The sequence below is a fragment of the Girardinichthys multiradiatus genome, chromosome 15 (assembly GCF_021462225.1).
Source record: "Girardinichthys multiradiatus isolate DD_20200921_A chromosome 15, DD_fGirMul_XY1, whole genome shotgun sequence".
Lineage (NCBI taxonomy): Eukaryota > Metazoa > Chordata > Actinopteri > Cyprinodontiformes > Goodeidae > Girardinichthys > Girardinichthys multiradiatus.
Window position 1 is genome coordinate 33,532,030 of NC_061808.1, and position 27,711 is coordinate 33,559,740.

Below are 27,711 nucleotides of genomic sequence, written 5' to 3' on the forward strand. Positions count from 1 at the left end.
TGATCCAGGAGTACTTTCTATGGGAAGGAAAAGTAAATGTTAATGGATGTAGCTCCTTTAGTCGTTTCACCTAGAAAGAAAGAACAAATAAACTCTGAGTCAGTTTTCAAGGTTAGGGTCTGAAAGAGAGTACATAGGGTTTGTTACAGTTAAGCTCAGTTAATCGCCATGTCTAGGAGAGAGAAAGGGTTAAACACTAAAAGACAGGGTCATGTGGATCATCGGTAGAGGGTGAGCATTAAGGTGTTGCCAGCAGAAGCTCAGACGATTCCCCTCTCCAGAAAGGTGTCACAGGTAGACACAGAGTCAGGCCAGGTGTAGCTTCTAGGAAGAGAAAAGAGAGAACAAAGTTAAAAGCTGAAATAACAGCAAATAATGCAAAATTGGAGAGTAGTGTGAGAATGTAGCGAAGAGGGTGAAAGTGGTCACTATGTCCTCCAGCAGCCTAAGCCTATAGCAGCATAACTACGCAGATAGTTTCAGTTCAGATTATTTATTTAAAAAGGCGCTTATTTACAACAATGTCATCTCAAGGCACCTCACAAAGGGTCCCACTGATGGTCATTGTTATACATCCCTCTGTCAGACTGATTATAACCATTGGAAAAGAGAAGGGGTCATACAGGTAGCAGAAATGGAGGGTGTGTTTGCACCTCAACCATAACTGAGCCGGTTTAGGCTAAACCTGACTCCCCCTTACTCCATCCAACAGGGAGGGAGAAAGGCTCCCTCCCTGATAACCTACGCCACACTTTGTGTCTCTGCTCTGTTCTCTCTAACCCCGAGTCGGTCGTGGCAGATGGCCGCTCACACTGAGCTTGGTCCTGCTGGAGGTTTCTTCCTGTTAAAAGGGAGTTTTTCCTCTCCACTGTCGCTACATGCATGCTCAGTATGAGGGATTGCTGCAAAGTCAACGCCAGTGACTGTCCACTGTCTCTACATGCTCATCCAGGAGGAGTGAATGCTGCAAGTCACTGACTGGATGCAATCTGCTGGGTTTCCTTTGACAGAAAAACGTTTTATCCAATTTGAATAAATAACTAACTCTGACTGCAGTGTTCAATTGTTAGGATTAATTGGAATGTATGTACCTGACTTGTGAAGTGCCTTGAGACAACATGTGTTGTGAATTGGCGCTATACAAATAAAACTGAATTGAATTGAATATTTGATGCCACCAGGATCAATATTCTTGAAGCAAAATTAACATCTTAAACATGATACGTCACAAATAGTCAGTTCCCAAATGTCTATGCAACATAAAACGTCACAAGCATTCGCATTCAAACAAACATGGAAGAAGGCTCCCTCCCTGATAACCATTTCCACAAACTAGAGCAGCTGAGCATTTTCACACTATGGTTTTTTCACATTTTATGTCTTACAATATTGTTTAAGCCACAATGTTGAACTGGACAGTGTTTTCATTCATGTTATTTATTTCATGAGCAGACTGCCACCAAAAAAAACATCCTTTAGTCGCAAACCATCCAGAGTTGTTCCTTTTCATAGCTTTTGTCCACTTATTGTTAAATTATGACATATGGTCAGAAGAGATAAGATTTCTTATGAATTACTGGAAGGTCTAAACTGTGACATCCAGAAAGCCAAAAAATGCATATGTCCCCTTTAAACATGCCGTGGTGCAGTACTTAATCTACTTAAATCACATTAACGTTTCTGTCTGGTGGTGATAGGGGTTAAGTGTGCAACCATGTGCAGGGGCTATAGTCCTCGATGCGGCTGCCCCGGGTTCGAGTCCTGGACCCGGCAACCTTTGCCGAATATCCCCCCCCCTCTTTCCTGTTTATCTACTATCGGAAAAATAAAAAAATAAAGGGCTCTAGTGTGGCAAAAAGAAGTGTCTGTGACCTCAAATTTTTATCATAAATCTAATCACATTTATGGAAAGGAAACATTAATGAGATATATGGTCATAGATTTCACTAAAAAGGCACTTCCACACTACTCCTTTGTGCTCTTTCATGACGTAAAAGGGTAACCCTGGCAAGGAAACGGACTGCTGCTATAATGGCACATTTAGCACATGTCTGATATTTCATTAGATATATTTCAGTCACTATCAGAGAGAGAAGCAGCAGAGTCAGGAGAAAAAAGTCATCTTTCATTAGATGGCAGAGCACATATGCTGCTGCATGCAGATGGACAACCATCCAATTCGGCTAGACTCTATTTTAGCTGGATGTCGGAGCACAGCTGGAGTCAATTATGTATGAATCATACCGCATCACCAGGAAACAGAACGAGCACAACATCCGGATTTTCAAAAATAATTCTCTACAGACAGACTATATCTTGCTATATTAATAAATACACATGTATATATTAGCAGTTGTTTACGTTAGATCGGTTAGTTCAGTTACTGGTCTATATATAATAAATCAGGAATTCTAAACTGAACAATTAAACATTAAATGCAACAAACTAAGCAACAAAAACAGCTTTGCTGCACTCAGTTTACTCATTCATTGTAGAACAAAACACATAAAAAATATATGGAGGCATAAAAAAAGAAAGAAGCAGTTCCACAGAATAAGTTGTTTTGGACTTGCTACCGCATTTATCACTGACTTTTATTGTGCGATCTGCATATGGTTCTTGGAGCTCCTCCGGGCTTTGCAGTGGACCGGACTGGAGCAGATACAGTGTCAGTCCAGGGTTACAGTAAGTATGGCACTGAGTGAAACAACCAGAGGCAAAGTGAGCAGTATGGTGCAGCAGCAGCAGACTCAAGGGATGATTCAAGACTTGAAGACACTATCTGGTGTGTCATTTTTTTTTTTTAAACTTTATACTAGAAATGATTATTTAAATATATTGTATGCAGGTGTTATTTATTTTATTTGAATAATTATAATTTCAGATTATTATTATTATTAATAATAAAATAATAATTTCAGATTTTTAATTATCAGTAACTGCCAATATCTAAATGTACTTTTGCAACAGGTAGTATTCTTACCTGCTGAGCCTTGATCTGTTTAGCAGCAGCAGCAACAACCTTTTCTTTGGCGATCTTTTCACACCAGATGCTCTGAAAAGCGTGGCTATAGACTCTGCTTTCAATATTCTCCTTTGTCTGGAAGATATCCCGACCTCTGACATAGTTTATGATAATTCAGAGGTTTCTTGTTCAAAGCAGTTTGCCGAAAAGTCCTCACAACTGGCTGTGCTTGGTGGGACCGGCCCATCTGTCCCTCGTCAGTTTTCCAGCTCTGATCCAGGCAGCTTTGATCCTCTTCAATTCAGGAATGTAGTGCAGACTAATAGTGGCTGTTGCAGTACTGCTGCAACCACCAATAATGCCCGTTTACCATATTAACGTTGTTTTTAACGCAACTTAGCTTCTACCTCTCACTGAGACTCAAATAATGAATGACCAGAGACTTCCCCTTAGACGTCATTTTCGGGTGACTTTGGACTTGCCTATTTTGTGTCACGATTGTCTTTTATCACATCTTTAACGCTAATATGTCATTTACTGCCCAATTTCTTCAATATTAATATATCTTTTTTCAACTTCTGCATTTGTTAGAAAAGCATGTCACAAGCACTTTAATACAGTTACAGATTTATAGTCATCAATTGATATCAAAGTGTAGTTACCAAAATGATGGCTCCATGTGCTTCCTCCATCCAAATCAGCTCAGGTGAAGGATCAGGCTGTCAAACAGGAAGGGGTCACGCAGACTCCACTAACAGGGTGGAGTGATGTACTTTGAAATAACTCAAGTTACCAATCACCATCTATCTTGTGATCCACTTTTGGAATGGCATTCTGTTTTCTTCAGGATGGTCCAAGCATCAGTTGGAGATAGATCTGGACTGAAAGTGTGTGTCTCAAAAATAAATCAGAACACAGACGAAAAGAGTCACAGAAAATGGTTCCTCGGTTGCAGACAGATGAATATGTAGGAACAATGTAATATTCATGTTTTGTGCTTTTCTTCCATTTATTCATTTCAATTCCTGCTGGAAGACAGCCTCCGCCACCCACTTCAGTGGGACTGGTTTCTGCTGTTCCAGATTCTGATGGAGACAGTACTTAAATTAATAGAACCTGAACCACAAACTTGACATCATTTTATAAAGTTTGTGAAAGTTGGTTTAGTTGACCCAATCAGAACCTAGACTTTGGTGAGGTAAATCCAACCCTGACTCTGTGATGGACTGGTGACCTGTCCAGTGTGTCCTCAGCCTGTAGTCCATTAATGACTGCTGGGACAGACACCCCCTCCTCCTCTCTTGGGACTAAAGGCCAAATGAGTATTTGAAGGAGACTGAGACTGGCTGAGTCCATCACTGTTTTTAACCTTTTAGACATATTTGATGTTCAGTAAAATAACACTCGGAAAACTGGTAGCAAATACTGTTTTATTCTGCAATATTTACATTACCATCATCTGCAGTTCAGCCACTGCTTTTAGGAACAGTCTCATCAGAAGTCATATTGTGAACTGATCTGGCTCATTAAAACATAGCAGATACTAACAGTGAGGAACTGAACAGCCACCTGGGCAGCTCCACCCACATCATCATTTTTCATCACAAATCAGTTCCAGAAACCGAGCTTCACAGCCCACAGATCCTGAGGAGACAGCCCATTTATCTGGCACTAAAGTACAAAAGTGTTCAGATCAAATGAACAAAAACTACATTAGTGACACAAACCAGAAACATGACAGAAAAGAGTATATAGAAGTGTTAAAACTTCGTTTGATGGTGATATTAAGAGCCAGGACCAAACATTTACTGGAAGAGATGTAAAAAATAAACCACCAGTACAGAACCAACTCCAGCAGCAGCCTTGGTAAAGCACTGGAAACACACTGGTAGACAACCCCTTAAATAAATTTGACTGGAAACAAAACAAATCCTTTGCATCCTGGAATAATCCCAGCTTCCATCTTTAACGGACTGGAAGAGGACAAAGTTTGCAAGGAATCTTTTCCAAGAGTTTTAGAAAGAAACTGACAGAATGTGAAAATGTTTCTGGGTGAAAGAGACATACATGTAGAGACTGAACTATCTGTTCAACAGCGAGAGTGGTTCTCTGACAGGAGGAGACGCTTTAGACTCAACATAGAAACACCAAGGAACCAGGCCAGATGCAGAATCCAGGATAAAGAGATTCAGAGAATGTGGTGATGAAGGTGTGGAGGTGGATCAGTGAGTCAGAGGACACTCTGTAGAAGGACAAAATGCCAGCCGGACAGTCCACATACACTGCTACTCTGTTAGGGACAGAGGAGGAGGAGGAGGAAGATATGGATGTTTTCTTCTTATTGTGGCAGAAAGAGTAACCACCATCAGAGCAGTTCAGACTCCAGCACTGATCATTCCAACCAAACAAACATTAATTAGTGCCTCCTATTCTCTTGATTCCTCTGTAACTCAATGATATATCAACTTTTCCTCTCCACTCGACCTCCCAGTAACAGCGACCAGCCAGACCATCACTACACAGCAGCTGGGGAACATTAAATCTGTCTGTATGTTCAGGATATTCCTGAAGCTCCTTCACCCAGGTCACCATCCTGTTGTCTTCAGACAGTTTGAGGTATTTGCTCACTGTGTTTGTGTCAATTGTGAGCTGACATGAATCTCATGGAGAGAACAAACACAATCCAGCTGCATTTATTGATCATTTATTGACACTTTGATGATGACTCCTGAATAAGTGATGGACAGTTTGAAGATGGTTGAATATGAGCTGCTTGTTGTCATGAATCAACTGAAAAACACACTTACACTTCCTCAGACCTGGTTTCAACCATCGGACTCCAGCAGGCTCCCTGAAAGGAGGAGGATGGTCAGACCATCAGTCTCTTTCAGCAGCAAACATGGACATTGTAATAGATTAGATCAGATTCCACTTTGACATGCTGCTGGAAAAACTGGATCTGGTTTATTTGGACTCTGTGGACCAAACTGATCAGTATCAACCAATACATAATGCAGCCTGTCGTGTCTGTCAGTTGCTAACAATGCTGTATAAAGCTAGCTCATGACTGAGGAACTTTGGCTCATATCTGTATCAGTCAAGCTACGGTTAGCCAGGCCTCTGGGCCCAATTCTCTTCATTTCCTACTTTTTACATTAAAGAGAACGAATCAACTAAGCTGGCTTTTCCTGTCTTATTACTGAAGGTTCTGAAACAACAAACATTACATGGCTCGGTTCTACTTCACTCAGAAGACAATTGTCCAACATTTGGACACATCTGTTTGAACACAGCTTCTCTAAAGTCCTGTCCTGTAGTTTTCATGTTTCAGCCCAGTTTGAACTCATTCTTTTCACTTCATCTTTTTGAATCAGGCAGGAGGAGGACACCATCCAGTCTGGTTCTTCATCTCCAGTTTGAGGAGCACTCACATCATCAAGGTAAATTTAGTCCAACATCCACACTGAGATTGAAGCTGACTGATGATATGAGAGACAATCAACTAGGTTTTTCAGTGTCTGTCAGCTCTGCTTCCTGAAGAAGATGAGCTGCAGCAGCTTCTCCTGCTCAAAGATCTTCATCAAAGAGTTCTGACCTGTCTGAGACTTGAACTATTAAAGTTCTCTGTAATGACAGTAGCAGCATCCAGGTGACCTGTTCTGATATTCACTGAGCTCATCATGTAGTGCAGTCAAAGCTAGATCTTTATCTGCCTGAGGTGGAATATAAACAGCTGTGTTAGTTACTGATGGAAAAGTTCTGATATAGAAGGATGGTCAGAGCAGATAAACTAATGGACAGATGCTCCCTAACTGCTGCCTGTTCCAGCTGAGAAACGAACAACTCAGAAGGATTTAGCAGAAAATCATCAACTTAGCCTTTAAACCATGTTTGTTTGTGAAGCAGAGAATAGAATCTCTGACTCTGAAGTCTATGAAACTACCTGTACCTGAAACTACCAAGCGACTCCTGTATGAACTATGCCCATCAAAGCAGCGTAATATCAAACATAAGGGCACACAGAAAGACACAAATAACATCAAGGACTGTTTGAAACTGTTAAACGAGCATGGTGAGAATATTCCCTGATTTGTCTCACACTTTTTGGACGAGCTTCCATCTGTTGGCTTCGGCAATATGGATGCCTCGGCCTTGCTCTGTAGAATGGAGCGCCTGAGCCAGGAAGTTTCCATGCTAAGAGGAGCAATGTAGGCGAGGAGCAATGTAGGCTCAGGCACTACTGTGAGTGAAAATCTTGGATGGGCGACCGTTGAACGCCGGCTGATGGAAATTGCAACACCCCCTGGATCTAGTCGGATCAATGAACCCAAGCAAGGAGCCAAGCAAATGGAAATGCAATTGGAGCGGCTACATGTAAAGAATGTGAAACAACAACCAGGAGAGGCCTCAAACCGAAACCTCAGAAACCCTTGAAGGGGGCTGTGTCGCAGGGGACGTGGGTCTACAAAATCATCCAAAGTGGGAGCAGCGCAAAGAGGGAATAATAGGCACTGGCACAATGAGTAACATCCAGGTGGTTAAAACCAAGCTGCTAAGTGTCTTTGCTACAAGATTCTCTCCTGACCTTGATGCTGACACTATGCGGCTATTTGACTGTGAAACTGGGCCAATCGGTGACGTGCAGAAAGATTGACTCTATGTGCAACAGATTTAGCTCGTTTCATATAACTGCGGAGTGCAATGAAGTTGCCGAAATGTACAAAACAAAACTTTGGCCGGCAGGTGTGTATGCGCGCCGCTACTTCGAGGCACGCACACTGAAAACAATAGTACTAAATAAAGCAGCCTAAATAAAAACGCGAGGCTTGCGTGTTGGACACAGTGAAGCAGACAGAGCGCATCGCTTTGTGGTGGACAAATTGTTGAAGACTTATGATGTACTGTGTGTGCAGGAGACATTTGTTTAGCTAAACAGGACCTAGAGAACCTGAAGATTTTTATGGTGCTGGTGAATCCACTACCGACCTAAACACCAGGATAATCCGGGGAAGGATAGCCGGTGGTGTTGCAATATTATGGCACAAAAAATATGACCAGTTGGTTAATCTGATTAGACTGGATGTGGACTGGGCCATAGGGGTTGAGTTCACCTGCGGAGATAAAAACTTCATTGTTCTGAATGTATACACACCTTATGAGTGCTCTCAAAATGAAGATGAATTTCTTAATAGATTGTCTTTTATTGTGTCTTTTATACAAGATGCATCTACCTGCTTTTTTATTGTGGGAGATTTAAATGCTGATGTATCAGATAATCATTCTGTATTTGCCAATCATTTAATGCAATTCTGTTGCTACAATACCCTAATTTTCTCTAGAAAGATGCTTCTGCCTCACAGCAGTTGCACCTCTATTAGTGATGCATGGCATACAACTTCATGGTTAGATCATTGTATCTTTACGACGGATGCTCATGATTCCATACAGGGCATTAGGGCTAATTATGAATTTGCTACCAGTGAACATATACCTCTTTCCTTGTCTGTAAACATGAACTGCATACCTGCCCATTTGCCTGTAGACTATAATATGAATATGGGAAAAATAGCATGGGATGACTTGTCTGAGAAAGATCTATTAGATTACTGCGATCATACAGACGCAGACATCATGCTTAGCAATACACATATTCCAAAGGAAGTCATCTCATGCCCTGATATGAACTGTAAGAACCCTCAACATACAGCCGAGTTATGCACTCTGTATGAGAAAGTTGTGAAGTCCCTTCTTACCTCAAGCTAGACCCTGTGTAAAACCAGCTCACATAGTATCAAGCCAAACTGGAATGACTATGTAGGAGAACTTCATGGAGAGGCCAGAAGGGCCCTTAAAGCATGGGTTGCTTCGGGTAAACAAAGACATGACCCTTTGTTTGAGTATAAAAAACAGGCTAATGCAAATTTTAAATATCCTTTAAGATTTATAAAGAGAAACGTTAACACTTTGAGGTCTGACAATCTTGCAAGAAAGTAAAAAATATAATAATGTCAAGGACTTTTGAAAAGAAATTAAGAAAATAAATAATTGCAAAACCTCACTTCCAACTTCCAACTACTATTGATGGTGTCAGTGATGTAAAAGAAATTGCTAAGTTATGGCAGGAGCATTACAGTGGGCTGTTTAACTGTATTAAAAGTAACACCTTTGTAGTGGGTGACATACATAGTATTGAGAATGTGATTGTTTCCCCTCAAGAAATGCATGTAATCATGACATTGAAAGACAACAAGGCATGTGATATGGATAACGTTTCTACTGAGCATCAGAAAAATGTAAACTTTATCCATTACTTTCAATGTGTTTCACTGGCCTTTTAGTCCATGGCTTGTTACCAAAATCAATACTATCTATCATACTAGTACCCATTTTTAAGGATACAGCTGGTATGATTAACTCTCTGGAGAATTACCGACCCATAGCCTTAGCTAATAGTCTGTCAAAGGTCCTAAGAATGATTTAGTTAAATAGGTTGGAGGAGTTTGTCCTGCCCTCTGACAACCAATTTGGTTTTAAACCTAAACACGGCACGGATATGTGCATCCTTGCGTTAAGGAGACCCTAGACTTGTATAACAGGCACAACACCACAAAATCTATGTGTTTCATTGATGCCTTTAAAGCATTTGACCCTGTGAATCATCAAAAGCTGTTTCACAAGTTACATAATAGAGGAGTACCAAAATATCTAATTAGAGTCCTTGTTTATTGGTATGGGCATCAGTTAATGTATGTGAAATGGGGTAATACTGTGTCTGATGTATTTACAACTGCTGTTGGGGAAAAACAGGGACTTTTATTCATCGGCAGTTTTGTGCTTCACAGAGACGTGGCTGTGTGGATTAATACCAGACTCTGCGCTGCAGCTGGCAGGTTTCCAGCTCTACAGAGCGGACAGAGACACGGAACTCTCCGGCAAAGCGAAAAGTGGAGGAATCTGCTTCTACCTCAACAGTGGTTGGTGCAACGACGTGACAGTGATTCAGCAGCACTGTTCTCCAGCCTTGGAATCCTTCATCATAAACTGTAAGCCTTTCTATTCCCCCTGTGAGTTCGCTTCGTTCATCCTGGTCGGTGTTTACATCCCGCCGCAAGCTAACGTGCAGGTCGCACAGCGCATGCTCGCTGACCAGATACTGAGTGTGGAGCGGACCAACCCGGACTCCTTAGTTATTGTCGTTGGCGACTTTAACAAAGGTAATCTCACCCACAAACTCCCCAAATATAGACAGTTTATAAAATGTCCGACCAGAGAGGACAAAATTCTGGATCACTGTTACACCACCATCAGAGATGCTTACCACGCTGTCCCACGTGCTGCGCTGGGCCAATCCGACCACATCATGGTCCACCTGATTCCTGCATACAGGCAGAAACTAAAGCTTTGCAAACCTGTTGAGAGGATGTCAAGGAAGTGGAGCAGTGAGGCTGTGGAGAATCTCCAGGCGTGTTTCGGCTGTACAGACTGGGATGTGTTCAGGACTACTACCAACAGTCTGGACGAGTACACAGAGGCTGTGACTTCCTACATCAGCTTCTGTGAGGACAGCTGTGTACCATCATGCACCAGGGTGAGTTACAACAACGACAAACCCTGGTTCACAGCCAAACTCAGAAGGTTAAGACTGGATAAGGAAGAGGCCTTCAGGAGTGGGGACAAAGACATATACAGAGAGGTGAAGTACAAGTTTGGCAAGGCAGTGAAAGAGGCGAAACGACTGTACTCTGAGAAGCTCCAAAACCAGTTCTCAGCCAACGACTCTGCATCTGTGTGGAAAAGGCTCAGGCAAATCACCAACAACAAGCCGAAAGCTCCCCATTCCATCAACGACCGACGCCTCGCCAACGACCTGAACGAGTTCTACTGCCGCTTTGAAAGACAAAGGGACAGTCCTGCAACCATCCCCCACGACACCCCCCAACACCTGCAGCCACAATCCACCTCCCCAACCTCAAGAGGTGGGTTGGCACCTCCAACCCCCACCCTGAAGTTCCCCTCCACCAGCCCCCTACCCATGCCGGGGACGGCTCTTTCCATCCAGGAGAGGGACGTCAACAAACTCTTCAGGAGACAGAACCCCCGGAAAGCTGCTGGACCAGATTCTGTCTCACCAGCCAGCCTGAAGCACTGCACTGATCAGCTGTCTGCAGTCTTCACAGACATTTTTAACACCTCACTGGAGACATGTCATGTGCCAGCCTGCTTCAAGTCCTCCACCATCATCCCTGCTCCCAAGAGGCCAAGGACCACAGGGCTTAATGACTTCAGACCCGTCGCCCTGACCTCTGTGGTGATGAAGTCCTTTGAGCGCCTTGTGCTCTCACACCTAAAAGACATCACCGACCCCCTCCTGGACCCCCTGCAATTTGCCTACAGAGCCAACAGGTCTGTAGATGATGCAGTCAACCTAGCCCTTCACTTCATCCTCTGGCACCTGGACTCCACAGGAACCTACGCCAGGATCCTGTTTGTGGATTTCATCTCTGCCTTCAACACCATCGTCCCAGCTCTGCTCCAGGAGAAGCTCTCCCAGCTGAGTGTGCCCGACTCCACCTGCAGGTGGATCACTGACTTCCTGTCTGACAGGAAGCAGCGCGGGAGGCTGGGGAAGCACGTCTCTGACTCCCTGACCATCAGCACTGGTTCCCCCCAAGGCTGTGTTCTCTCTCCTCTGCTCTTCTCCCTGTACAACAACAGCTGCACCTCCAGTCACCAGTCTGTCAAGCTTCTGAAGTTTGCGGACGACACCACCCTGATCAGACTCATCTCTGATGGTGATGAGTCCCCGTACAGATGGGAGGCGGACCATCTGTTGGACTGGCGCAGCCAGAACAACCTTGAGCTCAACGCTGTAAAGACAGTGGAGATGGTTGTGGACTTCAGGCAGAACCCAGCCCCACCTGCCCCCATCACCCTCTGTGACTCCACAATTGACACTGTGGAATCGTTCCGCTTCCTGGGAACCATCATCTCCCAGGATCTCAAATGGGAGCCAAAAATCAGCTCCCTCATCAAGAAAGCCTAGCAGAGGATGTTCTTCCTGCGGCAGCTGAAGAAATTCAACCTGCCAAAGACTATGATGGTGCACTTCTACACAGCCATCATTGAGTCCATCCTCACCTCCTCCATCACCATCTGGTACGCCGCTGCTACAGCCAAGGATAAGGGCAGGCTGCAGCGTGTCATTCAGTCTGCTGAGAAGGTGATTGACTGCAGTCTACTGTCGCTCCAGGAACTGTACACCTCCATTACCCTGAAGCAGGCAGGGAAGATTCTGGCTGATCCCTCCCACCCCGGTCACAGACTCTTTGAAACTCTCCCCTCTGGCAGGAGGCTGCGGTCCATCCGGACCAAAACCTCACGCCACAAGAACAGTTTTTTCCCATCTGCCACCAGCCTTGTTAACAAAGCCCGGAAACCACACTGACACTCTCCCTTTCCCCCACACCCCCCTTTTTTGCTGACAGGACACCTGTAACCTGCAACTCTATGCGTTACATTAACGCTCAGCTTGGACTCCTGCTTTACTTGCACTGCCATACTTGCACACTGATCACCTGCACTGTTGTACTGCTCTCGCAACCAATACTGCTCTATATTTACTCTCACTCACTTAAAACTGTGCACATATATATTTATATTATATTGTAGATTTGTTTATACTGTTTAATTTGTACTCTATTGCACCGACTACGCCAAAACAAATTCCTTGTATGTCCAAAAACGTACTTGGCAATAAAACTTTTCTGATTCTGATTCTGATTAATGTTGGCAACGGAGTCAGGCAGGGAAGTACACTGTCCCCCTACTTCTTAAACATCTACATGGATGAGCTGTCAAAGCTTTTGAATTGTTGCAAAACAGGCTGTGTAGTTGGTGACCGCCTGATGTATGTGGATGATTTGGTGGCTCTATGTCCGTACAGTGCTGGTCTTCAACAATTATTTAGGGTATGCTCTCAAAATGGCTATGACTTTGACAAAGTATAATGCCAAGAAAAGCAATATTATGATTGTTAGAAGCAAGGCAGATAAGAATTTGATAATTCCCGACTTCTCCTTGTCTGGTGCTGCTCTCAACATATGTAATGAGGTTGAATATTTGGGGCACTACATAAGTGATGACCTGTCAGATGATTGTGACATTTACAGGCAGTATTGTATGATGTATGCACAAGCTAATATGCTGGTCAGAAATTTTCATATGTGCTCACCATCTGCAAAAAGTGCTCTTTTTAAAGGCTTCTCTACTCCAATGTACATTGCCCATCTATGGCGACAATACAAAAAAGGCAGTATGCAGAAACTTCATGTAGCATACAATGACGCTATGAGGCTACTACTCAAACTACTTAGATGGAGTAGTGCTAGCCACCTGTTTGCAAGTGTTGGTGTACCCACATGTCCTGCTGTTCTCAGGAACCTTATGTACAGGTGTATGTATAAATTATGTCATGTAATGGCATAATTGTAGTTTTAATAAACCTTGCACTGAGTAAAGTCAGATTTAGCTCGAGATTGTGGAATCACTGGCTTCATAATTTATTTGTGAGTCAGTGAACAATGTTGTGTGCTGTGGCTTTTAGAACCTGTTATCTTATTTATTTATTTGTATGCGTTTCCTTTTATCTCTTTTTCTTTTTACTTTACTATGGACCATCCTTGTGTCTGGACTAAAGATTGATTGATTGATTGATTGATTCATTCATTCCTTCGTTTAATACTGTTCCTCACTAAAACCCAGAAGAAACAATTTGATTAATCTTCACCTGAATATTTCCAGTGTACAGTCTGAACCAGATGGCAACTTCTCCCCTGAATCTTGTAGGTTGTTGTTCTGCAGGTCGACCTCTCTCAGACAGCAGGACTGGGAGCTAAGAACTGATGACAGAACTTCACAAGTTCTCTCTGAGAGGTTACAGGATCTAAGTCTGAGAGACAAAGTGAAACAAGTCAAAAGGACAAACAGATGTTATTTGTACATAAAAATTGTACATAAAACATTTGTCTCAATCCATGAACAGTTTGGTCCTTAGCATCTAAACCCTGACTGCCAACTAACTAGTCTCCGTCCTCCACAGGAAGGCTGCTGCCTTCTGCTTTGGAGATTATTGTCCTTGCACCTTATAACTCTGACACATATATCCTCCACTCATGCACACCACACAACATGGATTTCACTGACACCTCATATTGGAAACTTTGATTAGTCTGTTTTGAATGCATTTCTATTTAGAACTCTTCTGTATGGTGGGTCTCTCCTTTTGTTGGGGCCTATGAGCCGGGTCAGAACAACACAATATATGTTAAATAAAACTGTTAATGTTTTACTACTTTCTTCAACATCTAGAATGACAATGCCTACAAACCAATTTACCGGACGGTCTACGTTCCTACCCTAATCTATGGCCATGAACTTTGGGTCATGACCGAAAGAACGAGATCTTGGATACAAGCAGTCTAAATGAGCTTCCTCCGTAGAGTGGCCGGGCACTCCCTTAGAAATAGGGTGAGGAGCTCGGCCATCTGGGAGGGGCTCGGAGTAGAGCTGCTGCTCCTCCACATCGAGAGGAGCCAGTTGAGGTGGAGTGGGCATCTATATCAGGAGGAGGCCCAGGGGACGGCCCATGACACACTGGAGGGACTATGTCTCTCAGCTGGCCTGGGAACGCTTGGGCTCCCCCTGGAGGAGCTGGAGGAGGTGTTTGGGGAGAGGGACGTCTGGGCGTCTCTGCTGAGTCTGCTGTCCCCGCGACCCGGTCCCGGATAAAGCGGAAGACGACGAATGACGACGACAACGGTAATGACACCCGGTTACACCAATCAGAGGTAACTAAAATTAATGTTTGGTTTGTACGTTTGCCAAAACAATGTCAGACTCAGTAATTTTTTCTGGTCCCTTGCCTGATTGGACCGGTAATGACATATTTAGCTGCATGCTGTCATTTAACTGTTGGCTGTCTTGTTGGTGTCCTGAAAACAATGTGGGCTACATTGATGAATAGCTAACATTTTGAGAAAAACCTGGTCCTATCCAAGGAGACAGCATCCATCCCACTTTGGATGGAACAGCTATGCTTTAAAGGAATCTGGCCACATTTTTTAGTTCTCCAAAGCACTGGCATTCCAGGGTCCAGATCAGAGTCTTAGTTTTACACACCTCTCTGGAGCTTGTGTATTTTTACCTACCCATTAGCTACCTCTTTAAGACAGTGTCTTGCACCTGGTCAAAATCGAATGATTAAAAAATAATCTAAAAGGAGCACACCACGAAAATTAAAAAACAAAAAACAGACTGACTGAACATAAAAATAAAACAATTAAATGTGGCTTATTGAATGTCTTTCTTCCAAGACTGGATAACTGGACTGTTAGTTAATGATTTGATTTGTGATAATCAGATTGATTTATTTTATTTTGTCTCAGAAACCTGGCTGCATTGAGAGGATTGAGTTAGTGTAAATGAGTCAACTAGTAATTATTCAAATCTTTACATTCCTGGAAAAACTTGGCGAGGAAGAGGAGTAGCAGCCATCTTTCAGTCAGTTTTATTGATCAGTCCAAGACCAATAAATAGCTTCAATTCTTTTAAATATTTAACCCTTAGTTTTCCTCATCCAAATTGCAAAGCACTAAAACCACTTCTGTTTGTTGCTTTGCATCATCCACCAGACCCATGTTCTCAGTTTTTAGAGTTCTCAGACTACTTATCTGATTTAGTGTTAAATACTGATCAGGTCATTACAGTAAGGTATATTGACATTTATGTTGACACTGAAAATGATAGCCTAAATATAGCTTTTACTGGTATCTTGAGACTCAATAGGCTTTGCTTAAAACAGCCGCAGACCTACCAAATTCATGCTCCGGAACATATGGTGTTAAGTGTGAAGAAATAACCCTGTCATCTAATGTTGACATGGAGCTTCTTTCTTCTTCAACTTGTATGTTAGACTGAATCCCAACCAAATTATTTAAGAAAGTGTTCCCTCTGATTACCAGCCCCATTTTAGATATGATTAATCTATCCTTAGTAAATGGATATGTACCACAATCTTTTAAGGTAGTTGTAATTAAACCTTTACTTAAGAAACCTTCATTTGATCGAGATGACTTGAAAAATTACAGACCTATATCCAATCTTCCATTCTTATCTAAAATTCTTGAGAAGATAGTTGCTAATCAAATGTGTGAGCATTTACACAGAGCTCATCATAGCACTGAAACAGCTCTGGTGAAAGTCACTAATGATATTCTTATGGCCTCAGATAATGGACTTGTGTCTGTTCTGGTTCTGTTAGATCTCAGTGCTGCATTTGATACAGTCTATCATAATATTCTCTTAAAAAGGCTGGCATATGCTGTAGGGATCAGGGGAACAGCGCTAGGCTAGTTTAAATCTTATTTGTTTGACAGATTCCAGTTTGTTCATGTATATGATAAATCATCTTTAAACTCCAGGGTTAATTGTGGAGTACCACAGGGTTCAGTACTAGGGCCAATTCTCTTTACTGTATATATGCTTCCAATAGGTAAAATTATCAGGCAGCATAGGATAAATTTTCACTGTTACACAGATGATACTCAGCTTTACTTACCCATAAATCATGATGAGCCCAACCAGTTAGATAGACTACAAGCATGTCTTGAAGACATAAAAACTTGGATGACTGAGCTATCTCTGTAGTTATGCTGCTATAGGCTTAGGCTTCTGGAGGACATAATGACCACTTTCACTCTCATCATACATTCTCATACTACTCTCCAATTTTGCATTATTTGCTGTTATTTCAGCTTTTGACTTTATATTCTCTCTCTTTTCTCTTTCTTGAAGCTACACCTGGCCTGACTCTGTGTCTACCTGTGACACCTTCATGGAGGGGGGCATCGTCCAAGCTTCTGCTGGCAACAACTTAATGCTCACCTTCTACAGATGATATACTTGGCCCTGTCTTTCAGTGTTTAACCCTGTCTCTCTCCTACTGACTGAGCTTTTACTGTGACTAACTGTATGTGCTCTCTTTCATACTCTAACCTTGAAAACTGGCTCAGTTTATCTGTTCTTTCTTCCTAGATGAAACAACCAAAGGAGCTACATCCATTAACATTTACTTTTCCTTCCCATAGAAAGTACCCCTGGACCAGTGCTTCTGTGTTCTGCTTCTGTGTTCTTTTTCCTTCTCTGCTCTGTTCTCTCAAACCCCCAGTAGGTTGTGGCAGATGGCCGCTCACACTGAGCCTGGTTCTGCTGGAGGTTTCTTCTTGTTAAAAGGGAGTTTTTCCTCTCCACTGTCGCTACATACATGCTCAGTATGAGGGATTGCTGCAAAGTCAACGCCAGTGACTGTCCACTGTTGCTACATGCTCATCCAGGAGGAGTGACTGCTACAAGTCACTGACTGGATGAAATCTTCTGGGTTTCCTTAGATAGAAAAACTTTTTATCCAATTTGAATAAATAATTGAATCTGACTGTACTGTTCAATGGTTAGTTATTAATTGGAATGCATGGGCCTGACTTGAAATCTATATGATTCGATTGAATTGACTTAGCCCATTTTAAAGTTACCCACCTTTCACACAATGCAACAAGAAAAAACACTCTCCAATTATTTTTACCTCTGCCTTCCTCCCTCCCTGTTGGATGGAGTAAGGGGGAGTCAGGTTTAGCCTAAACCGGCTCAGGTATGGTTGAGGCACAAACACACCCTCCATTTCTGCTACCTGTGCGACCCCTTCTCTTTTCCAATGGTTATGATCAGTCTGACAGAGAGAGGTACCCCCAATCCTTGTGGTTTTTAGTATAACATTTTCCTTCAGTGGGCTCTACATGGACACACTTTATCAGTCTATTATTTTACTTAGTACCCCTACACATAGCCTATTCTAAAATGGCCAAACTCTAACTCTCGGTAGGTTAATCTAACCTCCCCAACAACCCTATACCATTCCAAACCCTTTGTGAAGTGCCTTGAGACGACATGTGTTGTGAATTGGTGCTATATAAATAAAACTGAATTTAATTTAATTTAATTCTTTCCTAAATCACTCAATTCATTGAGTTTTTGCTCTCTGCTGCCGGTGTACATTTCTGAGATGTTCCTCACTGTGTACTGTAGCAAACGCCTCACCTAGAACATAAGCCTTATCTTTATTTAACACCATTAGTTCCTGATCTCTAACAGGCGGAATTTTAACTGCATTTGTTTTCCCACTCATTTTTATAAACATTAACCAGACATTTTGTAGTTTTATTTATTCTGGTGGAGTAATAATCTCTCCTTATTTTCTTTTTGCATTCTTAATAATTTTATGAGCCTCTCCCCTTGTCCTTTTTTAGTCTAAAAGGATTCCTCCTGTCATCGTTCGTTCGTCCGTCGTCTTCCGCTTATCCAGGACCGGGTCGCGGGGGCAGCAGACTCAGCAGAGACGCCCAGACGTCCCTCTCTCCAGACACCTCCTCCAGCTCCTCTAGAGGGAGCCCAAGGCGTTCCCAGGCCAGCCGAGAGACATAGTCCCTCCAGCGTGTCCTGGGCCGTCCCCTGGGCCTCCTCCCGGTGGGTCGTGACAGGAACACCTCTGGAGGAAGGCGTCCAGGAGGCATCCGGTATAGATGCCCGAGCCACCTCAACTGGAGGAGCAGCGGCTCTCCTCCGAGCTCCTCCCGGATGGCCGAGCTCCTCACCCTATCTCTAAGGGAGTGCCCGGCCACCCTACGGAGGAAGCTCATTTCAGCCGCTTGTATCCGTGATCTCGTTCTTTCGGTCATGACCCAAAGTTCATGGCCATAGGTGAGGGTAGGAACGTAGACCGACCAGTAAATTGAGAGCTTTGCTTTTCGGCTCAGCTCTCTCTTCACCACAATGGACCGGCACGGCGCCCCCATTACTGTGGCAGCCGCACCGATCCGTCTGTCGATCTCCCGCTCCATTCTTCCCTCACTCGTGAACAAGACCCCGAGATACTTAAACTCCTCCACTTGAGGCAGGAACTCCCCTCCAACCTGAAGAGGACAAGCCACCCTTTTCCGGTCGAGTACCATGGCCTCGGACTTGGAGGAGCTGATCCTCATCCCAGCCGCTTCACACTCGGCTGCGAACCGCCACAGCGCATGCTGTAGGTCTTGGCTAGAGGGGGCCAGCAGGACCACGTCATCCGCAAAAAGAAGAGACGAAATCCACTGGTCCCCAAACCAGACCCCTCCGGCCCTTGGCTGCGTCTAGAAATCCTGTCCATAAAAGTTATGAACAGGACCGGCGACAAAGGGCAGCCCTGCCGGAGTCCAACATGCACTGGGAACAGGTCCGACTTAGTGGCGGCAATGCGGACCAAACTCCTGCTCCGCTCGTACAGGGACCGGATGGCCCCTAATAAAGGGCCCCTGATTCCATACTCCTGGAGCCCCCCCCACAGGGCATCATGAGGGACACAGTCGAATGCCTTCTCCAGGTCCACAAAACACATGTGAACCGGTTGGGCAAACTCCCATGAACCCTCGAGCACCCTGTAGAGGGTATAGAGCTGGTCCAGTGTTCCACGGCTAGGACGAAAACCACACTGTTCCTCCTGAAGCCGAGGTTCGACTATCGGTCGGACTCTCCTCTCCAATACCCTGGCGTAGGCCTTACCAGGGAGGCTGAGGAGTGTGATCCCCCTGTAGTTGGAACACACCCTCCGGTCCCCCTTCTTATATAGGGGGACCACCACCCCAGTCTGCCAGTCCAGAGGCACTGTCCCCGACCGCCACGCAATGTTGAAGAGGCGTGTCAACCATGACAGCCCTACAACATCCAGACACTTGAGGTACTCAGGGCGGATCTCATCCACACCCGAAGCCTTGCCACCGCGGAGCTTTTTAACCACCTCGGTGACTTCAGCCTGGGTGATGAAAGAGTCCAACCCCGAGTCCCCAGCCTCTGTTTCCACCACGGAATGCGTGATGGCAGGATTGAGGAGATCCTCGAAGTACTCCTTCCACCGCCCGATAATGTCCTCAGTCGAGGTCAGCAGTCTCCTGCCCCCACTATAAACAGTGTTGGCAATGCACTGCTTCCCCCTCCTGAGGTGCCGGACGGTTTGCCAGAATCGCTTCGAGGCCAACCGGTAGTCCTTCTCCATGGCCTCACCGAACTCTTCCCAGGCCCGGGTTTTTGCCTCTGCCACAGCCCGAGCCACAGCACGCTTGGCCTCACGGTACCCGTCAGCCGCCTCAGGAGTCCCACAAGCCAACCACAGCCGATAGGACTCCTTCTTCAGCTTAACAGCATCCCTTACTGCCGGTGTCCACCACCGGGTTCTGGGATTGCCGCCACAACAGGCACCGCAGACCTTACGGCCGCAGCTATGGGCAGCAGCATCGACAATAGATGCAGAGAACATGGTCCACTCGGACTCTATGTCTCCAACATCCCCCGGGATCTGGTCGAAGCTCTCCCGGACGTGGGAGTTGAATACATCACTGGCCGAGGGCTCCGCCAGGCGTTCCCAGCAGACCCTCACTATGCGCTTGGGCCTGCCAAGTCTGTCTGGCTTTCTCCTCCTCCAGCGGATCCAACTCACCACCAGGTGATGATCAGTGGACAGCTCAGCCCCTCTCTTCACCCGAGTGTCCAAAACATGCGGCCGAAGGTCTGATGATACGACAACAAAGTCGATCATCGACCTCCTGCCTAGGGTGTCCTGGTGCCAAGTGCACTGATGGACACCCTTATGTTTGAACATGGTGTTCGTTATGGACAATCCATAACTAGCACAGAAGTCCAATAACAAAACACCACTCGGATTCAGATCGGGGAGGCCATTCCTCCTGATCACGCCTCTCCAGGTGTCACTGTCGTTCCCCACGTGGGCGTTGAAGTCCCCCAGCAGAATAATGGAGTCCCCGGGAGGGGCACTATCCAGCACCCCCGACAGGGACGCCAAGAAGGCAGGGTACTCTGCACTACCACTCGGCCCGTAGGCTGAAATGATAGTCAGAGACCTCTCCCCAACCCGAAGGTGCAGGGATACAACCCTCTCATCCACGAGACGGCTGAGCTGGGGGGCAACAAGCAAACCCACACCAGCCCGCCGCCTCTCCCCGTGGGCCACTCCAGAGTAGAAGAGAGTCCAACCCCTCTCAAGGAGATGGGTTCCAGAGCCCACGCTGTGCGTGGAGGCGAGCCCGACTATTTCTAGTCGATATCTCTCGACCTCCCGCACAAGCTCAGGCTCCTTCCCCCCCAGCGAGGTGACATTCCACGTCCCTAGAGCCAGCCTAAGCATCCGGGGATTGGGCCGCTGAGGTCTCCACCTTCGTTCGCCACCCAATCCTCTTTGCACCGGTCCCTCACGGTTCCCCCTGCAGGTGGTGGGCCCACTGGGGGATGGCCTCACGTCTCTCGTTCGGGCTTGGCCCGGCCGGGTCCCGCGAGGTGCAACCCGGCCACAAGGCGCTCTCCGACGAGTCCCGACCCCAGGCCTGGCTCCAGGGTGGGACCCCGGCTCCGCCGTACCGGGCGACGTCACGTGCCTCAATATTTTGTTCTTCATGAGGGGTTCTTGAACCATTCTTTGTCTGACCCATCACCTAGAGCCTGTTTGCCATGGGAGACCCTACCAGGGGCATTTAGGCCCCAGACAACATAGCCTCTAGGATCATTTGAGCACTCAAACCCCTCCACCACGTTAAGGTGACGGTTCAAGGAGGGGACCTCCTGTCATGTTTTTCTGTAATGTTTTAAATGCTTTATTGTGCTCTTATAGCTCTGCTACATTCCTCATTCCACTATAGGTACCACTTTTTCCTTTCCTTTTGTTGTTAATGTTGGAATACTAAGCTGAGCAGCATTTAATGGATGTTGTTACCTGTTTACTGCATACTTCTATGTTTCCCTTTAATGTTACCAAGTGACTTGTGTTTTCACTGATATTTAAACATTTTGCCAGTTAGCTTTATTAAAGCACCATATTGTTAATATGAATTCTCCTGGTCTAAAATGATTGTCATTATTGTTGTACTTACTGGAAAATGGTCACTCCCTAATGTAGTCTCTCCCCTCACATTAACTTACAACAGTCAGATACTAATGTACTGTAAGATCAAGGCATGAAACCATCATTAAGGCATACCAATGATCTGTCATCCATCATTTTTTCAAATACTCTACTCTTATCACATAAACATTCTGCATGTATTCAATGATAAAACAATGTTATATTTGCTCATAATCACTTTGAGAATGTTCTGACCTGAGAGTTTCGAGCTTGCAGTGTGGACTCTTCAGTCCTGAAGACAGTAGCTCCACTCCAGAATCCTGCAGCTTATTGTTACTCAGGTCCATCTCTCTCAGATTAGAGGACTGGGAGCTGAGAACGGAGGCCAGACCTTCACAGCTTCTTTCTGAGAGGTTACAGTTCATCAATCTGAAGACACAGAGACCAAAATGAATAAGAACAATTATGTTAAGATAAAACAGAACACAAACATCTGATAGAAATAAACAAGACAGATGAAACTACTTCATGAAATAAATCAGAAACTCAAAAGCAATGCAATGCATGTTGAAACCCTAAAACAGAACAAAATGTGGTTTTGACAAATTTTTATGTTCTTTGAATTATGTTTTAATTTGTACAGATTGAGCTGCAAACATGATCTGTTGGTTTTGTGAAAATATTCTGAAGCTATTTGCACATAGTGGAACACTAAATTATGGTTCTAAATAACACTATTACAGTTTGGACCACATGTTCTGATGCATATTTACTCCTTCAAACACTGTAGGATGAGCAGAAAAATAAAAATCATAATAGAAATAAAAGGAAAGTTATTACTAAAGGGAATAACATTGAGGTAACAGAACATCAACCAGAAATCTGAAAAATAATTATCAGCACCAAGCAGCAATGTTCTATTACTTTAAAAACTAGTAACTATTTTTAGGAAACATGTTGCCTCTGTAGCAGCAAGTTTGAGCTGTAGCATTTAACTCCAGCAGTCCTATGATAAAGTAAGCCTATTTAACCCTTGAGGGACTTTTGGGCCGAAACTGGACCATTTTGTTTTATTTTTGTTTTAAGGCTAATTTTATGAAGCATTGGAAGATATTGAATATTTTGTTTTCTTTTTGTAATTCATCAGATGTTCTCAGGACAAGACATTGAAAAAGACATAAGAAGTCATAGAAAATAAATATATTTTATATTTTTGTTCCACTTTTATGAGAGGAACCATTTGGAACTAGATTAGTAGTGTCAGTTTGGTCTTGTGGAATAAAAATTTTAAATAATTTATAAAACAACTTGACAAGTTCTTATTTTCATTAAACACCCGGTTTTAGCTCCTGGTGTCAGAACCCAAATTCTGTCAGAACTTACAGAACTTTGTTTGAAGCTTTGACCACTGGCAGGAGCCTGAGAAGAGCCTCCTCTGAAGCAGAGTATTTTGTCAGGTCAAACACATCCAGATCTTCTCCTGATGACAGTAAGATGAAGACCAGAGCTGACCACTGAGCAGGTGACAGTTTATGTGTGGAGAGACTTCCTGAACTCAGAGACTGTTGGATCTCCTGGACCAGAGAACAATCATTCAGTTCATTCAGACAGTGGAACAGGTTGATGCTTTTCTCTGCTGGCCAGTTCTCATTGATTATCTCCTTGATGAACTGAACAGTTCCTTCACTGGTCTGTGAGCTACTTCCTGTCTTTGTCAGCAGACCTTGCAGGAGAGTCTGATTGGTCTCAACTGAAAGACCCAGAAGGAAGCGAAGGAACAAGTCCAGGTGTCCATTTGGACTCTGTAAGGCCTTGTCCACAGCACTCTGATTTAGACTTGATAGATTTTGTTGGTTAAATAATTCAGACCTAACAGATATGTCTTTTTTGTCTTCCAACAGGTTAACACCAGAGTTAATGAAAGTCAGATGGACATGAAGAGCAGCCAGAAACTCCTGAACACTCAGATGGACAAAGCAGAACACCTTGTCCTGGTACAGCCCTCTCTCCTGTTTAAAGATCTGCGTGAACACTCCTGAGTACTCTGAGGCGGCTCTGATATCAATGCCACACTCTGTCAGGTCGGATTCATAGAAGATCAGGTTTCCTTTCTGCAGCTGATCAAAAGCCAGTTTTCCCAGAGAGTCAATCATCTTTCTGCTCTCTGGACTCCAGTGTGGATCTATGCCAGCTGGTCTGTCATACTTGACTGTCTTCACTTTGGTCTGGACCACCAGGAAGTGGATGTACATCTCAGTCAGGGTGCTGGGCAGCTCTCCTCCCACTCTGGTCTCCAACACATCCTCCAGAACTGTAGCAGTGATCCAGCAAAAGACTGGGATGTGGCACATGATGTGGAGGCTTTGTATTTCCTTTGTGTGCAACATGATTCTGCTGACCTGCTTCTTATCTTTGAATCTCTTCCTGAAGTACTGCTCCTTCTGTGGGTCAGTGAACCCTCTGACCTCTGTCACCATGCCAACACACCCAGGAGAGATCTGAATGGCTGCTGCAGGCCGTGTGGTTACCCAAAGGTAAGCAGAGGGAAGCAGTTTCCCCTTGATGAGGTTTGTCAGCAGAACATCCACTGAGGTGGACTCTGTAACATCAGTCAGGATCTCCTTGCTGTGGAAGTCCAGAAGAAGTCGACTCTCATCCAGACCATCAAAGATGAAGAGAACCTGGAAGTGTTCAAAGCTGCAGATTTCTTTGGTTTCAGTAAAGAAGTGATGAACAAGGTCCACCAAGCTGAACTTTTTCTCTTTCAGCACATTCAGCTCTCTGAAGGTGAATGGAAATATGAACTGGATGTTCTGGTGGGCTTTGTCTTCAGCCCAGTCCAGAGTGAACTTCTGGGTTAAGACTGTTTTCCCAATGCCAGCCACTCCCTTTGTCATCACTGTTCTGATTGGTTGATCTCTTCCAGGTGGGACCTTAAAGATGTCTTCTTGTCTGATTGTTGTTTCTGGTCTGTGTGGTTTCCTGGAGGCTGTTTCAATCTGTCTGACCTCATGTTCATCATTGACCTCTCCAGTGCCTCCCTCTGTGATGTAGAGCTCTGTGTAGATCTGGTTCAGAATGGTTGGAGTTCCTGCTTTAGCACTCTCCTCAAACACACACTGGAAGCTCTTCTTCAGACGAGATTTAAGTTTATGTTGACAAATGGATGCAACATGTTCTGTATTGCGACAGAAGTTAAACATATTTTAAATTAATATTCAAAAGGATATTAAATATATAATTTGGCATCCAGAGCCAGCCCTACCCAATACGACATCCTAGGCAAGATTTTATATGGCGTCCCCCTCCATCGGTAATTTACATACACTTACAAAAAAAATCAAATAGCATTGTTATTACCACTGTCTTTAATTTATAAGATTTACAAGTGTAACATGTAACAAATAAATACAATAACAATCTGGGAATTACTTTACCTTCAAATCTATGTTAGCATTTCCATTTTAAGAGTTAACAGTACTGACTAATTTTAGTACAATTATATTGAAGGTAAGGTCTTACTTCTGTGGTGCCCCCTGGAGTCTACGGCGCCCTTAGCATTTGCCTATATTGCCTAATGGGTGAGCTGGCACTGGTTGCATGCATGATATATCACTAAATGCATAATTTTATCTCCAGGTTAAATCTATTGAGAAATCCTCTTACTGCTCTGTAGACATTCAGCCAGCTCCTCCTGCTTCATCTTCTTCAGGAAGTCAATGGTAATCTTTAAAAAAGCCTCTCTGTTGCTCCTCCTCTGCTCTTCATCCTCACCTTCCAACAGCTCCTCATCCCCCAACTGACTCTCTAAGCATTCTGGGTCATCTGGACTAAGAACCTTCTGTATCTTCTTCAGCTCATTTTTCACAAAAGTGACAATGTTGTCCTCCAGCAACTAGAACAAAACAACATATGAAGGGCACAGCAGACTGAAAGGATGGAGCCAAACATCCGGTTTATGTTGGACAGACTGACAGTCCTCTGGTCTACAAAATGCAGCATGGAGATGACTGTGAACAGAACAGATGGAAAAGTAGTTGTTGCACAGACCGTAAATAAAGAGTCCAACTGTGTTTGTTGCTGCTGGGCGGTCAGACCACAGGGAACCTCTGAGTTCTGCTGGTCCACTCTGTGGAGGAACCGGGAAGTATTAGCCCACATTCTGTAGAACAACAAACAGACAAAGGTCCATGTGGTGTCCTGCTCCAAAAGCTGTCTTTTCCCATTCTGGGACAGCTGTCCCTATAGCGGATGTTTCTACCTGAGCAGAGTAAGAGTTGTCATGGTAACTATGTTGAAATATGGCTGATTTCTTGGAGCTCTAAATGCTCATTTGTTCCACTTGCTGATTACAAGAACTTTATACTGAAAATCCAGGGAACATGAAGCAGTGGTTCAGTTGTGGACATTTGAATTTCATTTCAATACATGTCCTTGATCGGCTTAATTATAAAATATTTTAGCAGATGTAGAATATTTGAACAGTTGTTGTTTTTCTTAAATTATTTAAGTCTTTGGCCAAACAATTTTTTTACCTTTGGTTTTAGAATATTTATTTGTATTCATATTTTTTGTTCTTCTTTCATTTATAGAGATGAATCTCATTGTGACACTGCATCTCATTTTCAAGAAACATGTTTTAAACAAACATATCAAGTAATATTATTTATAATAATAATTCAAATAGATAGAATAGGATTAACAATGCATGCAACAGTTTAACTGAAAATATAAAACTTAAACAGAAGACAATAATGCAACATTAAAAGCAGAAACAGCCGTTCAGTGATTTTTCTATTGTCCTTAAAATATGTTTAATGTAAATGTGTATCTTCTACCCTTACAAATGTTTTTCCTTTGTATCAGAGTCAAAACTGCTGATGGGGAAACACATAGCAGAACACAGATGTTCTTGTATTGTTTATGACCTTTAGTGGCTGCTGAAGGAGACTGTGGAGCAGTTTGCTAATAATAAGACTGATAATCATTTTGAATGGACACAAATGTACTGTAGCAGCTGTTGTTCACTGATGTTTGCAGATAACAATGAAAGATGAATTCATGATTTACATCAGATTTAGTTAAGATTATTTAGTTGACATTTAATCCTTGAATCAGCATCATGACTTGCCTACATGTGCAGTCACCTTAAGCTCTGCAGAAGCACCAACTCTGATGAACGAATGTGACACAAGGTGATACAGAATGATTCAACTGGATGGAAGAACAACTGATTTTAGCTACAATAGCATCTAACAAGTTCATTTCACATCATCACAATAATACAGCTGTCTGATTATTTCCATTATTTAGCATCCACTACACACTGCTTCACATGAGAACACAGACGTGTGAAAAAGAGTTGTGTTCTCATTAATATGTTGGAATGAAGTTAGTTTCAACAAATTAGTTTGAACATTTAGAAACAGCTCACCTGTTTGCAGCTGAACTTTGGCCTGATTTAAAATTAATAATAACATCCTTTGAATCATGACTTTAAAATGACTCACAACTGGAATCAGAATCTGCTTCATATTCAGATTCTGGTTCAGGTCCAGGTCCAGTTTTTGGTTCTTCTAGTTTCCTGTGAATAAATATGGTTTTGTGATGTGAGTGCTGTAATCTGACAGAAAGGGATACAGGACAGTTAGAAATGGTGATCTAACCTCTGAGCTTTGCTCTGGTCCTCATGTTCTCCACACAGAGTGCTTTTAGAGGGAGGGACTATGTCCTCTCTGTCCTCACTCTGATCCAT

General features: G+C 43.7%; 1 protein-coding gene across 1 annotated transcript; it reads right to left on the bottom strand.

The window, feature by feature from the left end:
* Nucleotides 1–5,085: 5,085 nt before the first annotated feature.
* LOC124881850 (protein NLRC3-like) lies at nucleotides 5,086–27,711 on the bottom strand. The gene is given in 9 exon segments (XM_047387672.1): nucleotides 5,086–5,625; nucleotides 5,773–5,816; nucleotides 12,412–12,414; nucleotides 13,752–13,913; nucleotides 22,212–22,385; nucleotides 23,340–25,134; nucleotides 25,623–25,851; nucleotides 26,007–26,118; nucleotides 27,623–27,711. Coding segments are annotated over 9 exon segments (3,135 nt in total). The 3' UTR covers nucleotides 5,086–5,098.